This window comes from Teleopsis dalmanni, chromosome 2 (assembly GCF_002237135.1).
Source record: "Teleopsis dalmanni isolate 2A chromosome 2, ASM223713v2, whole genome shotgun sequence".
In the NCBI taxonomy this organism is placed as follows: domain Eukaryota; kingdom Metazoa; phylum Arthropoda; class Insecta; order Diptera; family Diopsidae; genus Teleopsis; species Teleopsis dalmanni.
The window spans coordinates 220,711,387-220,728,406 of record NC_051847.1 but is presented as its reverse complement, the minus strand read 5'-3'; the positions used below and the strand labels follow the sequence as shown (position 1 = coordinate 220,728,406).

General features: G+C 29.2%; 2 protein-coding genes across 4 annotated transcripts in view; one reads left to right on the top strand and one right to left on the bottom strand.

Annotated features, from left to right (window-relative positions):
* The window catches only part of LOC119681024 (lateral signaling target protein 2 homolog), a 420,855-nt gene that overhangs the window by 195,762 nt on the left and 208,073 nt on the right, over positions 1-17,020 (bottom strand). The window lies entirely within an intron of this gene.
* On the top strand, positions 1,932-16,829 carry LOC119681025 (ABC transporter G family member 20-like; the record flags this gene model as incomplete). Of its 2 annotated transcripts, none has more annotated exon segments than XM_038094084.1 (11): positions 1,932-2,099; positions 9,432-9,948; positions 10,543-10,691; positions 11,078-11,183; positions 13,011-13,103; positions 13,196-13,381; positions 13,456-13,654; positions 13,720-13,969; positions 15,291-15,351; positions 15,745-16,076; positions 16,158-16,829. In XM_038094084.1, coding segments are annotated over 11 exon segments (2,236 nt in total), but the record flags the coding sequence as incomplete, so codon positions are not given.

Genomic DNA, 17,020 nt, shown 5'->3' with positions numbered 1-17,020 from the left:
TGGCATTTAAGATCTTTATGCATATTAATAGACAATTGCAGACAGACAGTTGTATGTAAATGTATCTACAGTGCATCTAAGCAATATACGCGTGTTTATAACAGATTTGCAATTAAAATAAAAAGTCTTGAAAGACTTGCATAATAATTGTGCTTTTTTTGGCACATGCGACACAAACACACAAACACAGACGTCAAACACACTAGAAGCACTGTACGTACGTAAGTGTGTGCCTGGTCTGACTACACATACATATGTGCCCGTATGTTGTGATTGCCGCCATCTCTAAACTCGGTTAGTGTGACTATTTGAGTTGAGTGTGTAAGTGTGTAAGTGTATAAGTGTGTTACTATCGCCTCATAGCTAAACTGACTTACAACCGTGAACATATGCGCTAATACGAAATGCAATTTTGCACTGAAAATTACAGAAAACAGCAAGAAACTTATGAGTACTCGTTGATTAACTAGCGAGTTGTTGAGTGTTGAGCAATCGCTAGACATAAACTCACACCGAAAGCTTTTAGCTAATACTTGAGTGTATCAGTGTCAGTGTATGCTTGAGTAATTATTGTACATTGGTCAAAATGTTGAAGTACGAATTTGAAATTGTCGTTTATGTTGTTGCTATTACCGCTGTTACTGCTGTTGCTGCTGTGATTGTTGTTATTGTTGTGATTGTTGTTATTGTTGTGATTGCTGTTATTGTTTTTTTGTTATTGTGCACACTTATAAAGTGTGACGTTTGTTATATGAATAAACATAAAATTTTGAGGTTTGTCTGTTCGGGAGTACAAAAAAAAAAAAAATTGCTCATATTTTTGCACTGCTGACACAGTTTCGGAATTTTATGTTTTATTTTGTGTTTACATTGTTGTATGAAATTTGATGTTCAAGCAAAAGATATGTAATAAAGATATATTAGATATATTTGAAATTTGCACATAATAAACTAGTTTTACTTTAATTCGTAATTTCGTTGACTTGCTGAACTGTATTTTATTGATATTTAAGGAAAAGAAATGTATATCCATGTATATACTCCCTTTTCATTTAAACTAAATGTTTTATTAATATTTTATTATTATTTTATTTTTATTTTATTTATTAATTCAATTATTCTACAGCTGTTTTATGATTTCCTTCTAATATAAACACAGCAAGTGAATTTGTTAATAAAACTTTCACAGCAAATTAACAAAACTCCAGAAAAATGTGCGAACATAAAAGTTAAGTATGGCTTTAGGTCAGTTGGTTAAGTTGTGCTGACTCTGAGCTTCAAATTTGGCAGGACACGAGTTCGATTCCTGGTACTTTCAATCTCAAAAAAATATTTACGAATAATTTAATACAAGAAATAATTCCAAGACCACTGATGAGGGGTATTGGGCAATACTCGAAACAGCTGTATGGTCAGTCAAAAATTCAATTAATTAAAAAAATATTAAATGAGTTTATGTTGTTGTAGTTTCACAACTCTTAGAAAAACCACTTTACTAAATATTTTACTAAAACTAGATTAAATACACACGTGTAAATCTATTTTTATAAATTTTATACATTTATAAAATACTTACTTATTAATTATAAATCTTGTTAGTTATTCACATAAACACTTATATTTGAAAACAACTTGAGCAACGAACTTGCCTTGTCATATTTGATTTTTTTCCTATATATATTTCAATTTCATTAGTATCGCATATTTGCCTACTTATAATATTATTTTAATATATGTATTAAAGTGTTTTTTTTTCAATTTTTACCATATTTAAAGTAATACGAGTATATACTTGAACAAATTATTTTGTATTGAGGAGTTGAAAAACACGTTTGCAATAGTTACTTACTAGACTTAATTTATTTATTTTTTATTATTTTCATAAGCAAAGCGTAATAAAATTTTTATTTATATACATATATTATTTTCAGTACAAGTGATCCTGTCATGGCCACAAATAATGACGGCGGAACACAGCAATGGGCACGCAACACACAAGCCGCAGTGTCGGTGCGGCATGCATTCAAAGCTTATGGAAAAAAGAAAAGCACAAATCAAGTGCTCAACAACCTCAACATGACAGTAGCAAAGGGCACAATGTAAGTAACACTATTCAACTATTCAAACTAAGAGCAATTTTATTAAATCATTTAAATACTATTTAATTTACACATAGTAAACTTATATGTTAAACAACTTCAGGGACAAATAAACAACATTTTTTTTTATATAAGATTTATTAAAAATTATAGTAAAAATAATAACAAATCACTTATTTTAGTCTAATTACTGTTATTAACAGTACTGTTATCGCGTAACAGCAGTAGAAAGAGAACTGTTATTCCATAAAGTCTTGGTAGTAACTGATTATTATCACCAGAATACACATTATCATTTCTAACCATTTTTATTGATGACTCCAATACAGGTAGCGTCCCCATAAACATAATCTCAGAAAAAAATATTTATGGTGACAAATCGCACTAAATATTTTGGTATAAAAATTACTTCACCATTACGTAACATTCTACGTCCGATAAAATTCTCAAGAACCTCAAGACTTGTGGCACAGTGTATGTGTAGAATATTTTGGTTGACATGTCCACAAAGTGAAAAATCAAACCATTAGTATCGAGTTTTTACGATTTTAATGCGTTTAGTGATTGTTAAGCGATTAGGTAGTTATTTTCATAATTCCTTTTAATTTTAAATATAAATATTAAATACTGTTTATTTAATAAAAGTTGGATATATCTTTCTATTGCTTCACTATTTTATCTTATATCAAAATATCTTTTTCCATATCTGTTTGATTTGATGCTAATATATCCGTATATTTTATACAAAGGTCATGATTTATAAACAGTTGAGTTAATTTTGGATCATTCAACAGAAAGTGTCACTCATCAATCTCATTACCAAGAATATTTGAATTTCTTTTTAGCAGATTTGAAACTGTTTTGAAGTGTTAATTGAGGCAATGAATAAAGTAGTTTATAAGTTTTATTCATTGAGGTGACTAAGAAAGCCTTCGTTTGTGTAACTAAGTGCAGAATTTTCTTCAAATTGTTGGCAGATATGTACAAATTGTAATCAATTTTATGGGAAAGTGAGATCAAATAACGTAATATTTATACTTCAAACTTTTACAACATGGAGCACAAACAATGAAATACTATTGAAGATGAAATATTCCAGTAAAAAGAGTTTACAACTTGTGTGATTACAACGGAAATATAAATATTTCTTTAATTTTATAATTTAAATTATATTATAGGAATTTTTCTGTATCATTGATTTATTCAATAATGTTGTATAATAATTTCTAGTCAAGTCACTAACACTCTTACGTACTTAGTAATGTAGTGTCATATTGTTTGCTTTAAAATTAAATTAAAACTAGAAATGCAGTTTTAAAAAATACAAACTATAGATTATGCATAAGATAGATACTATAGTTAATATAAAATAAAATAGTTGCTATCTTATGAATACTTGCTCCAGATAATTTATTACATATAACAGAATGTTGGTTATCTTAATTATAAAAAATTATATATAATTATAGTATTATAACGATACTATGAATATCTTTATTCAATACTTAAAATGTAGAACGCGACTAATAAAATTCTTAAAATACAAAGTAAACTAATTAATAAAAGCTTGTTGTGATGTTATGTAAAATAAGATCATTTTGAACCATTAGAGGAAGTTTCCTTTAACTATAAAACAGACTTTTTTTAACTAAAGAGGAACCTACTACCCAATTCAATGTTTTAATAACGTGCGACATCTGGAAAATAACGATAGATATCATCATTGTCAATAGATTTTGTAGATATTATAGTATATGAGTGCATTATCTTTATGGCTGATGAACCTCATTGTCAGATATCTAGGTTGTTTTGAGACAAGAAATGAACAAGTTAGCTATTTCAACTACCCTACGACTGGATCTACCCTACAATGACTTTTGGTGAGGTTGTGGCTTTGGGGATGAGGAGGAGACCGTGCTCAATCTCATGTGTTAATGCCCTTCTTTAGCTAGTAGATGATCAAAAATCTTCGGATACCCTTTTCTCATCGACATGACTGAACTGTCATCCTGTAATGTTAGGGATCTCGCTAAGTTTGAAGAACTGTCAGATTGGTTTTCTTTTATCTAATGGGGGAGTCGTTACCTTTTTCGGCGTTGTCTGTATACTGATTTAGATCTATGTACGTACCAATGCTATTCCTGTGGTACCACAATTGGTCATTATTTGAGCTCAAAAGGCTTTTTGGACACAAGGACGGCACTTCAAATTTATGAGTCATATTTTATTAAAACGAAATTTAAGAATTGGTTTTTTATATAAGTAATAAAGAATATTTAATATAAAATATTTGATTTTTGAATATTTGAAAATTTTGCAAAAATAGTTAAGATCGCTAAATATATATTTAATATCAAAAGTTAATTAACTCAATATTTATACTTAGATTTCATAAGCTTAACTTGTTCAAAATTTGCCACTCTGAGCTCAGCTTGTATTTTAATAGGCAATTAATGACAATTTATGGAATGTTTATTACTATTTACTTAATTGATTAAGTTTTTGATGCCTTTGTATTGTGTTTCATTCATTTAAAATACGATTCACATATCTACATTAATTTGTTTACATTTAGAAGTATGTAAGTCTTTGCATATATATAGTAAATTGTTGTTTTCAAACTCTATTTGGTTACTTTAAAGAGGAGGAAGAGAGTTAGAGAAAAGGGTTAGAGAAGAGGGTTAGAGAAGAGGGTTGGTCATACATTTCATTATTTAATTGAAAGAAAAGGTTATCTAAATTGCTTAAGGACTTTTATTCTTTTACGTAAAGGAAAGTTGATAGTGTATATTTCATCAAAATATCATTGGAGTTTACACTTTACGGTGGGCTGATGGCTGCATAACAATTTGATTTCAAATGTATCATTTATTTTTAGAGTATTCCCATATCTCGAAACCTCAGTCAACATCTTTATGCTATCTTAGTCATCTTAGCCTAATTTTTTGTTGATAGACGAATGTGTGTCCATAATGTTTGGTTGCGTTATTGAAGTATACCTTCTGCTTACTGTTTAAGTTTAGTTAGTTTAACGGAACTTAACAAGATGGATATCATTTTGGACTAATATTACACTCTCAATTTCGTACTTTCATCAAATTATGAACTCTGCATTTTAGTTAGTACCTTGGTATGATTTCGACTCGAGTTGTAAAATTGAGTAAGAGACATTCTTGTAAACTAAACGAGTAACGAGATAGTAAACAGCTTCAAATTGTTGTGTTATTACACTTTTTAGGTTATTATGCCAAACACTGCAAACTTTATGACGTTTTAACTATTACATACAAAAAAATATACTCTCAATTGATTACAAATTATATACAAAATATTTAATTAATGAATTTGACGCCATGAGTTTGACGTTGATAGCACAGAAATGTCAAATTCCACCATTCAAATATTTATTTTGCGAAAACTAATAATTAATTAATTTATTTATTTGCATTATTTAAATTAACAAATCAAATTTTTTAATGGATAAAAATCAATTAGAACTAAAAGTTTAACACTTTGATGAACATACGTAATATGACTTTTTGTATGTCAATACGTAAATATTAATTCTACTCGGGAATTGCTTCGGACTGAGCCAACTGACGGAAGTGGCAGTAATTTTGCTGGACGATTAATTTAATGGCAGCTCGTTATGTGGAATAGTTAAGTAATGGAATTCTTCTCGAAACAACAACAACATTATAGAAATTTTTTTTAAATATATAATAATAATTTAATAATAATTTTAATGTAGTAATTAAAATTAGCAAATGGAAAAATTAATTTTGCCTCGTAATTTATATCGTCAATAATTTTAAATAAAGTTACCCACTGCAGTGCACAAATATCGTTTAATGTTTGTTTAAGTGGATGTAGGAATTTATTAAGTGAAATATTCCAACTCAGAAGGAATGTTGTTTACTGATTGTAAAAATGTTTAAACTAAGTTGTTATGCAAAATTGCTTTACATAAGAATTCTTGAACAAATTTTTACGTAAAACTGTTTTAAGTAATAATTTTCGAAATAATTTTTACGTAAAATGGTTTTAAATAAGAATTCTTGAACTAATTTTCAAATAAAACGGTTTTAAGTAATAGTTCTCGAACAAACATTTACGTAAAACGGTTTTAAATAAGACTTCTTGAACAACTTTTTGCGTAAAACTGTTTTAAGTAATAATTTTCGAAGTCATGTTTACATTAAACGGTTTTAAATAAGAATTTTTGAACTAATTTTCACATAAAACGGTTTTAAGTAATAGTTCTTTAACAGATATTTACGTAAAACGTAAATATATTGAACTAATTTTTACGTAAAACGGTTTTAAATAAGAATTCTTGAGCTATATTCCTACGTAAAGGTGTTTTAAGTAAAGATTCTTAAACTATATTCTTATGTAAAACTGTTTTAATAAAAAATTTTTAAACAATGTTGTTATGTAAAACTTTTTTAACTAGAAATTTGATAGCAATTTTATATATAATACTATACATATAATTTGATATGATGTTTACTTTCTATAACCTTAATTCTCAGTGTATTATTATTTTCATTATTTATAACTAAATATTACATATATCATCACTGGATATATTTCAAACTAAAATATCTAATTATTAAATATATACTATATATATTAAGAACTGAATTAATTTAAAACTATTTAAGCTCCATTAACATGAATAATCAAGAAACGAAAAATTTATATTAGGAAAGAGAGTTTTGGTTAATATAATATACTTAGTATACATCCATATATCAAACTGGCTTACTGACAAACTGACAAATATTTAAAAAGGTAGAAAGAGACCTGCATATGTTAAGTGCTTATCAATCTTGAAACTTCTTCAATAGCTGCAAAATATAATTTTCGATGTATTTCATTACTAATATTATATTTAATTGCATGTAAATAAATTTTAAAATTTTGTATTTTAAATTTTCCTAAAAACTCACTCATATATTGTTTGTATGCATCTTTTTAAAAGTAAATAAACAAACTTATTTATTATATGCAGTACATCATGCCTATCCTTACCTAATGAACATTCGAAGCTCAACCCGAATAGTTCCACAGTTTCGTTATGTATTATAATCAGCGGGGATGCCAATTAATATTTGTCAAAGTTTAAAATATGGCAATATACTATCCTTGGTTAATCATTTACGTTGATAGTCCCATTAAAAGTATCTAATGGTGTAAATGATTTTACGCGACAAGATAGTTTTTATTAATATACTTAACAATTGCATTGAAGATACACAAATATTTATAGAAAAATATTTTGTCGAGCCCAAATTATGTGCGAAAATCATTGACCTAAATCTAAAAGTATCTTTTTAGTCATAAAAAAATAAATCGAATTGGTGCATTACTTTGAGATACACAATACAAGTCAAGTATAATGAGAAGAATTCCAATTTGTGATTTGAAAATGAATTTGAAATGCTGAACGCCTAACAACATCTTAAGTTATTCATACGTGCAGGAATTTTAGATACATGTTTTCCTGAGATTCTCTTCACAAAATCCACTATTAAGCAGCTGAATTATTATAATTGTTTTATTGATATAAAAAATAATTTATATAAATATGAATAGAAATATCAACAATTAAAACTTTGCTAAAATTAAAATTAAAATTAAAATACTAGACGAGTATTTTGTGTGTAATAGACAAACTTCAAAACAAATCAGATAAGCAAAATAAGTCAAAGCTATAATAATAAATCCAATGATATAGTATATGAGTATATCCGAAATGTAAAAGATCAAAGCGTTTAACTCTTAAAAGTTTGTTGAACGTTTTGTCAACAAAAATGAAAAAATAAAAAAATTAAAAAATTAAAATCGAAATTAAACTCGATTCAACCTACATTTCGACGTCGAGTCATACGTGCGCACACGAATAGATGTAAGACCCTCGAATTCAGTTTATGTTTTCTCTTTGTGGCTTTCTGAATAAAAACAAAAAATTTATTATTGAAAAAATAAAAACACATTAGCTCAGCAAAGTGCAAAAGTCAGAAACTCAAGGTATCTACGATACTCTTGATAACTGTTTGAATTTAACTTGAACCGCTGCCACTTAACATTGACTCGAGTGTAGATTCTGTGATATAATTACAGTGACACTTTCGGCGTACGAATAGACGAGTAGACGAGTAACAAATGATTGACACTTGTAAACACTTAAACATTATATATCACATATAAATTATGTCTGAATAATTTAATTATGGATTACGATGTATCTGAATCTTTTTTGTTAAAAATATTTTTCAAAATTTATCTATAACATATGTATAACATACGAGATATAATATACATAGTAGTACCAGTTAAATAAGGTCAAATTGGTGACCTTGTGCGCCCAAAACCCACTTGGTCCCTTCTAATAACACGAATTATTATGCGCAAATCAGGATGATCCTCAATGGTCAGCGCACGAATTACGCTGTAAGGCATGACTTCCCCATTTAATAGTAGTAGCAATAGATCTCTATTAAAAAATATAGAGAACCACTTAAGCATTTCAACATAATTCTTGTTCAAGAATGTAGCACAATAATATTATTTTTTGCTCTCCGATATATAATATAATATAAAATATTATACATACTAAACTACATATTCTATTATATATGTAAAGGAAATCTATTTTAAACAGAAAAGGGACCATGTAATTGTTTCGGATATCATTACATATTCATTATCAGTGAATGAGTACATATATGACAACTTATCTAATAAAATTATTTATATAGCATATGTGGCTTAAGTTAACTCACGAGTCCATGGTTCAAATTTGATAGAGTTCGATGCTTGCAATCCAAAAACTATGTACGGATACTTAAACTAAAAGATATTTTGAAGATCACTGATTATGGATATTTAATAATATCTAAAATAGCTGTATGTTGGACCCAAAACTTCAGTTTATTAAAAATTAATTGTTTAAATTTAAAGGTTTACCCTTCCTTCCGCAGTTCCATCCATTTATTTTTTATTTTGTTAATATTAGGTTATTTATAAGTTCCTATAAATATGTATTAATAATAATATTACAATATACATACATATATATAAATTTTTAAGTATATTACATAGCAAAAACCAATTCTAATGGTCTTTTGTATAGTAAGTAATATTTTGTTTTCGTTTTTCATTCATTCATTTTTCATTATTTTGTTTTATATAAAAATTTAGTATAGTATATACACATTAACTATCAAGTGTGTTTTTATATACATACATCCCTATAATTTTTATTGATATAGTGTATTATTTCTCTGGCATACCAACTAAAATATTTTTATTTTATGTTTCTAGCTATGGCCTATTGGGTGCCTCAGGTTGTGGCAAAACTACTTTACTCTCCTGCATTGTTGGTCGACGTCGTCTTGATTCTGGCGATATATATGTACTCGGCGGTAAACCAGGTACACGAGGATCTGGTGTACCTGGCAAACGAGTTGGTTACATGCCACAGGAGATTGCGCTTTACGGTGAATTTTCCATACGTGAAACAATGTTATATTTCGGTTGGATTTTTGGCATGGAAACAAAGGAAATCATGGAGCGATTACAGTTCTTATTAAATTTCCTCGATTTACCATCAGAGAAACGCTTAGTAAAGAATCTTAGTGGAGGACAACAGCGTCGTGTCTCATTTGCTGTAGCACTTATGCACGATCCTGAATTATTAATTTTGGATGAACCAACAGTTGGTGTAGATCCATTACTTAGACAGAGCATCTGGAATCATTTGGTACATATCACAAAAGCTGGTCAAAAGACCGTTATTATTACAACACATTACATTGAAGAAGCACGACAAGCGCATACAGTAAGTATATAATTAGATAATAAATTTATTTAAAATTTATTTTATATTTAAATTTATGTAAAAACAGTAAAAGTGAAAATATTATTAATGAATATATTGAGGTGAATATTAAATATGTTCATAAGGGTTCCCAAAAAAAATATGCGCAAAGGAATTTTTTATAGTGAAAAGAGAGCCCAAGTGATATGTACATATGTATATTGTCTTAATTGGATTTTAAAAATATTATTATATGCATTTATATATACTAACCAAAGTATACTCCAAAATATCACTTCGATATATGTAGCTATATAAATATAGTTGGAAAGACTATAGTTTGTTTAATTAACACATTCTGGATATTTTTTGAGTTGGGAATGTTGCATATACATACTACAGTATGTTTATCTCTCTATAACTTTACCTTATCAATATTGATAGTAAAGAAACCAACCAATATGATTCTTTATACTGATAATGAATCCTTTTGAGAACCGCTTCCAATCACCCTTACTCTACTTATCTTTCTTGTATCCATACTCAGTTTATATGTAAACAAAACTAAGTTTTATAAATACTTAGCTAAAATATATAATTTACCCATTATTATAGATTGGGTTAATGCGCTCTGGTCACCTTTTGGCTGAGGAATCACCAAGCGTACTTTTATCGATGTACAAATGCATTAGCCTGGAGGAAGTGTTTTTAAAATTATCACGTATCCAAAGTCAGAAGGGTGACATCTCTCATGTGAACTTCAGGTGAGTTAAACTTTACAAATTAATTAATTGATTTTTATTTTTAAATTTTAAATGAAAGAAAAGTAGCTAACATTTATTTTTAATTGATTTATTTTTAATTAAAAATCCTGACCGCATGTACATTTTTTGAAATTAATTTTGTTTAAAATTTATTCTCTTTTTATGGTTTTTTATTGCTAATTGGATTTGTTAATGTGCGATTTCATTAAAACAAAACAAAACAAAACAAATATAAAAACAAAAAAAAAACAAAATCAAAATCAATACAAAAAATATTTTACCATCCTCCATATGTTCTGTTGGTGATTGATTTGTTGTGCTCCTTTAATCAAAAATTGATACTGACACAGTAATAATATTTCATTGCATGCCATGGCATTCGGCAGTAAGATGGATAAGCCCGGTTCCAGTCAGGATGGCGGCGTTGTTGGACTCAATTTCCATCAAAGCAAGGAAGTTCTGATCAACGATACAAATGGATCCATATATACGGTTTGTTATAAAATTTTATCACAACCAAAACATACATGAGGACATATTTCTTAACATCTATTTATAAATATATGTAGTATAAGTAGAACACTACCTTGATCAAAAAGTTTCAGCCATTTGTTCAGGTAATTAAAAATACAAGTTTATTCTTGATGTATTCTCCATTGAATGATTTTTGTACAACTATCAAAGCCACATTTGATTATTTAATCATCTCATCTCGGGTTCCTACAGTGCTTTATTGAATCGTTTAAATAGGAAGAAATCATAGGGCGCCAAATCAGACGTATTTGGTGGCTGTTTAATGGTATTCGTACTGTTTTTTTCTCAAACCTAAGAATAGTAGTGTAAGAGGGAGAGGGGGGTTATGTTCTTACAAATGTTAAGGCAAAGTGCTAAAATTTGGAGAGAGCATTTATGATATATGTGACAACCTCTTTTGAAGACTTTTTGATCAAGGTTGAATATGAATATATATATTTTTACATATTGTATGTCATAAAACTATTGGAATAAATAATCATCATTTCGTGTTCATAGATCATCATAACAGCAAATTTTCGTTTATAAGTAAAAGTATTATTATAGCACATTATGTATTCCATATAAATCTGAAATGTTAGTACTAATTGATTATTTTGAAGATAATTGATTCATTGATGCTGCAAAGTATCAGTAAATTGTTAAATAATACTTTAAATGAAGTAAGATTAGATAATGCGTCTATAATTTGATAGAACAATTAAGCTTAAATCTTTACGTCGATCCATACAACCAGTGCCAAATATAGTGCAGTTTCTTGTAACGAACCGTAAAGTAACAACTGACGAAAAGCTGTCTTAGATATCAAAGAGCTATGTGCGAAGAAATTTAGAAAACAGGGAACAATGAGGTTAAAGTGAGTTTTAAGATAAATGACTCATTGCAGAAAGGTACCTAAGTCATTCATTACCAATTTTTCGAAAATTTAAAAATAAACTGTTTCTCTTTCTTACAAGCTCTCCTTTTATGTACAGAACTTCAAAACTACTCAATGAGATGCTGTTTTTTTCTCTAATTCAAAATCTTCAAGGAAGTGACAAGTATTTTATTCCTCATTTATTTTTGTTTATTCCTTTTGTTATTTCTAAATGGCTTAGCTATAGCATTACCGAAGTTGAGGAATAATACATTTTACTATTATTATGTTATTATAAAACACATGTTTCTATGGCAGGATATAAGAATGTATCTCATTTAAATAGATGACGAGATAATATCGAGTATTCGGACAATAAGTCAGCTTTACAATCTTTCCAGTCTTCGATTACAAAATCTAAGAGCAGATAGGTTGACTGTAATACCTGTCGGGGTACCTTATTATAAACAATTCCGTGGTAATTCTGTGGGTATTTCAGTACCCAAACCCATTTGCGAGATATCTACTTGTAGATAGGTATTTTAGCTCCTTTGATAGTTCTCAAATTTAACTGTGAAATATTTACTTGTTAGATTGCATTGACACATAGAAACATTGCATATAAAACATATATATAAAAGGTAGATCCGTACATATACTCTTAGCAAGAAATTAAGTTATTAATATACAACTACTTATATATATCCATATAAGTATATGTATAGAATTGCCTTCTCCTCCTGCCACAAAAAAAAAAACATTTTATATTATGTCCATGTTCATGCCATTCCTATATCTTGTACTAAAATCTGATCTATTCTCGATTTTCTTTATTCACGCACGTGCACCTGCATAAAATTCTTTCATTCTAATAAACCACAAAACAATCCGCTTATAAAAAAAATATCAAAAACCCAATTTATACGCAGTTAAATCAAGAACCCTACGAACCACCACCTGCAAAACGTAACCAACCCAACGATGAGGAAAGCTGTCAAGATTGCTACGCGAGTTTGTGTAAGGTGAGTACTAGAACTGAGACGACAATACAAATCTCTAGTTCAACTATTGTAATACATTGCCATTCCCTCCAACTACAATTTCACTATTTCAGTCCACATCTAAGGGCAAAATCAAGGCATTATTAGGTAAAAATTTCCTGCGTATGTGGCGTAACGTCGGTGTGATGCTGTTCATTTTCGCACTGCCTGTGATGCAAGTAATTCTATTCTGTTTGGCTATTGGACGTGATCCACAAGGTTTACATCTCGCAATTGTGAATAATGAAATGAATAACACTGTGAGTATCAAGTTACCTAGTACTGGACAGACCTGAAATATATATTATAACACATTTTTTATTATTTCTTTCAGGAGACTTGCTACTGGGAAGATGGTTGTCATTTCACGAATTTGGGTTGTCGCTATTTGAATCATTTGAATAAAAGTGTTATTAAAACATATTACACGGATTTGGAAGAAGCTAAAGAAGCGGTACGAGTTGGTAAGGCATGGGGTGCGGTATATATAACAGAAAACTTTACGGATGCATTTACGGCGAGAGCAGCATTGGGTAAATACCAATTCATGTCCTTTTAATACTAACAGAAGAAAGTTAATATATTTGTGGTTATTTAGGTCGAGATTCTGATGAAGAAACAATTGATCAATCGGAAATCAAGGTTTGGTTGGATATGTCCAATCAACAGATTGGTGTTATGCTGAATCGCGATATATTGTTGTCATACCGTGATTTCGCAATGGGTCTTCTAGATCAGTGTGGTAATAATCCAAAACTGGGTGATGTGCCTATACAATTTAAAGACCCCATATATGGCAATATGAATCCATCATTTACAGACTTCGTAGCCCCGGGTGTGATATTGACGTAAGTGCAAACGTTGTGAAAAATATAATTTATAAATATTTTTATTCAATTTTTGTTTATTTCTTTATTCCTCTAATATTATTATTTTTATAACAATTATATATATCATAATATTTATTATTTTCACTAATTATTGGTGAATTTTTTATATTAGAATATATAGTATATACTTGATAAGTTTGACAAGAAAAATGAATGTAATCATTCAGTGACGTATCCACGGTTGTGGGTTTAGTGATGTTAACTATATTTTTGTGTAGATATATCTTCTCTTTTTATAACTAAATCAAAGAACTGCAAAAACATTCTCAAATAATTTACAATCTATCTAAGCAAGCCCGACGAAGACATTGTAGTCATGTTGGTATGTTTGTGGCATTATTTTAAAACGATATAACCCCAAAATTTTTGAGACATACGAATCTTAATTTCAGTGACAGTTCATTCCCTTGGGAGTTAGATTTACATCGGCTCTTTTAAGTAAGTCCGTTCAGATACGATGGATTGATTTCTAAATAGTTGACTGAAGAAATTTTAGGCGAAATTTATACTAGAATATATCTGTGTTTGTTACAGACAATGTCTTTAATACACCCTTTTTTCGCTATTTTTCAACATCAACAAGACTAGAATGTTTGATTACACAACCATCAGTATCTAAAACTAACGAGTAGATTATATATATGAAAATGTTATGACATTAATAACAAAAATATGTTTGTATATATCGCTTTTTGTTGGTTATCAAAGAGATTATATAGGCACCTACTGTTTAAATATTGGATGAAGCGTAAGTTATTCAAGAGATTCCTAGTTTCTTCGTCTGCATAACAATGAAGTCTGCTATAATGGGCCACTGACAATCCAATTTAGCACTTTGTTTTAAAAGCGTTGTCAGTATTTGACTACTGTACTCGGTTAAAACGGTTTCATCGAGTTGTGGTATATTTTTATGTCTTAGGTATGTCTCATCCATTGTTTTATTTAAAGTTGATTTTTTAGCTGTGCAACACTTATGATTCTTGAAAAACTATTGTAAAAATGAAATCGACCAATTAAGATTTTAGTGACCCTTAATTCTAAATTGAAAGTTCTTATTAAGGAACTTTCAATGACACTACGTGTAGAGTGTTCAAAATTCGGCAATGTCAAATATTTCTTCTTCCATGATGTATATATATTATTAACATTAAAAGATCAATTTTTTATTATTTATTAATTTTAAGAATGGAATTTATTATATTGAATTTATTATATATAAATGTGTAGATATATATACATATATATAATTTAATTAATTTTAATGTTTATGTTTTTTTAGTATTGTATTCTTTTTGGCTGTTGCATTGACGTCATCGGTTTTGATTACTGAACGTACTGAGGTGGGTAAAATTACAATTATTATATAAAAGATTTTCAATAAATACAATATTAATATTATTTTTACGACTTCGATTATCGAAATAAATGTCGAAAAATGTCGAAGAGTTCTGGTCAAAATGAATCGATTAAAATGTTTAATGCGTTCGAGCTCAGCACTTCCATTTCATTTATGGTCGCTGAATAATTTTGGAATATTTTGTTTATTTGATTATTTGTGCTTTGCGCATGTGTAACTTTGAAAATGTTTATTTTGCCAAATTGAAGATTGTAGATGTTTGAAGATTTATTTTTATTTCTCGCCATACCACAAACGCCACAAACGCCACACAAACGCCATAAACAATCCCAAATAATCATTATAATTGACATGTTTGCACACTTTTGCTTTTCAGGGTTTGCTCGATCGTTCTTGGGTGGCAGGTGTAATGCCTGGAGAAATTCTCTTCTCGCATGTGATCACCCAATTCGTTGTTATGTGTGGACAGACAGCGCTTGTGTTGATTTTCATGTTGGTCGTTTTTGGAGTTACAAACAACGGACAGCTCTTCTGGGTCATTGTGCTAACATTGTTGCAAGGTATGTGCGGCATGTGCTTCGGTTTTCTTATATCATCCATTTGCGAACTGGAACGTAACGCCATCCAATTGGCGTTGGGTTCATTCTATCCTACGCTGCTCTTATCAGGCGTTATTTGGCCCATTGAGGGTATGCCAGTCGTGTTAAGGTAAGTTATAGCAGTGAGCAGTTGTGTTAATCAGACAAAACGAGTATGACACTCTCCACACATTTCTATATGCCATTTCAGGTACATTTCGCTGTGCCTGCCGTTGACGTTGGCCACAACTTCGTTGCGTTCGATACTGACGCGTGGTTGGGAGATTGTCGAACGAGACGTGTACGGCGGTTTTCTGAGTACACTTGGCTGGGTTTTGGGTTTCTTGGTGCTGACTCTAATCGTGCTGCGTGCAAAGCGAGGATAATAACATAACGTTAAACTGTGAACTGTGAAGTGGAAAGAATTAAGTTTATTTTTAAAGTAATTAAATGTAATTATTTTGGTATATTATATTAGGCTGTATATATGTAAGTGTATTGCATAAAGTAGCCTATAAAGTAGTCATCATAAATTCGTCTGAATTTCATATACAACAGTTTAGGATATAGGTATATAATTCCTACCTTATAGCGCTTAACTAACTGTAACTGTTTTATATGTATGTATTTCATATATTGTATATCTACATATAAATTTATATAAAATTTTATATCTTACATTAGTAGCATGAAAATTCTAGTTACTTCTCTACAAAATTCATACACTTTCGGCATTAGCTACTCCTCCTTCTCCTCCTCCTCCCCCTCGTCAGAATTATTCATATTATGTTTCCTTGCTCTTCAGCGCATATCTTCTTACATCTTTTCCAAGTTTCGAACTAATTTATTTAAACATTAAAAAAACAACAAAAACAAAAACAAAGCGAAAAACAAGAAATGTTGCCACTGTGCACAGTGGTGTGATTTTTTATTTAAATTTTATTTTTATTTTATTTTTTAAGGTTTAGGTTGTATTTTTACTTTGTATTTTAATTTTGTAAATAATGCAGATTTAATTATATATAAGCGTAGAATTAAAACAAATTGAATGAAAAAAAAAAAACAAATTGAATT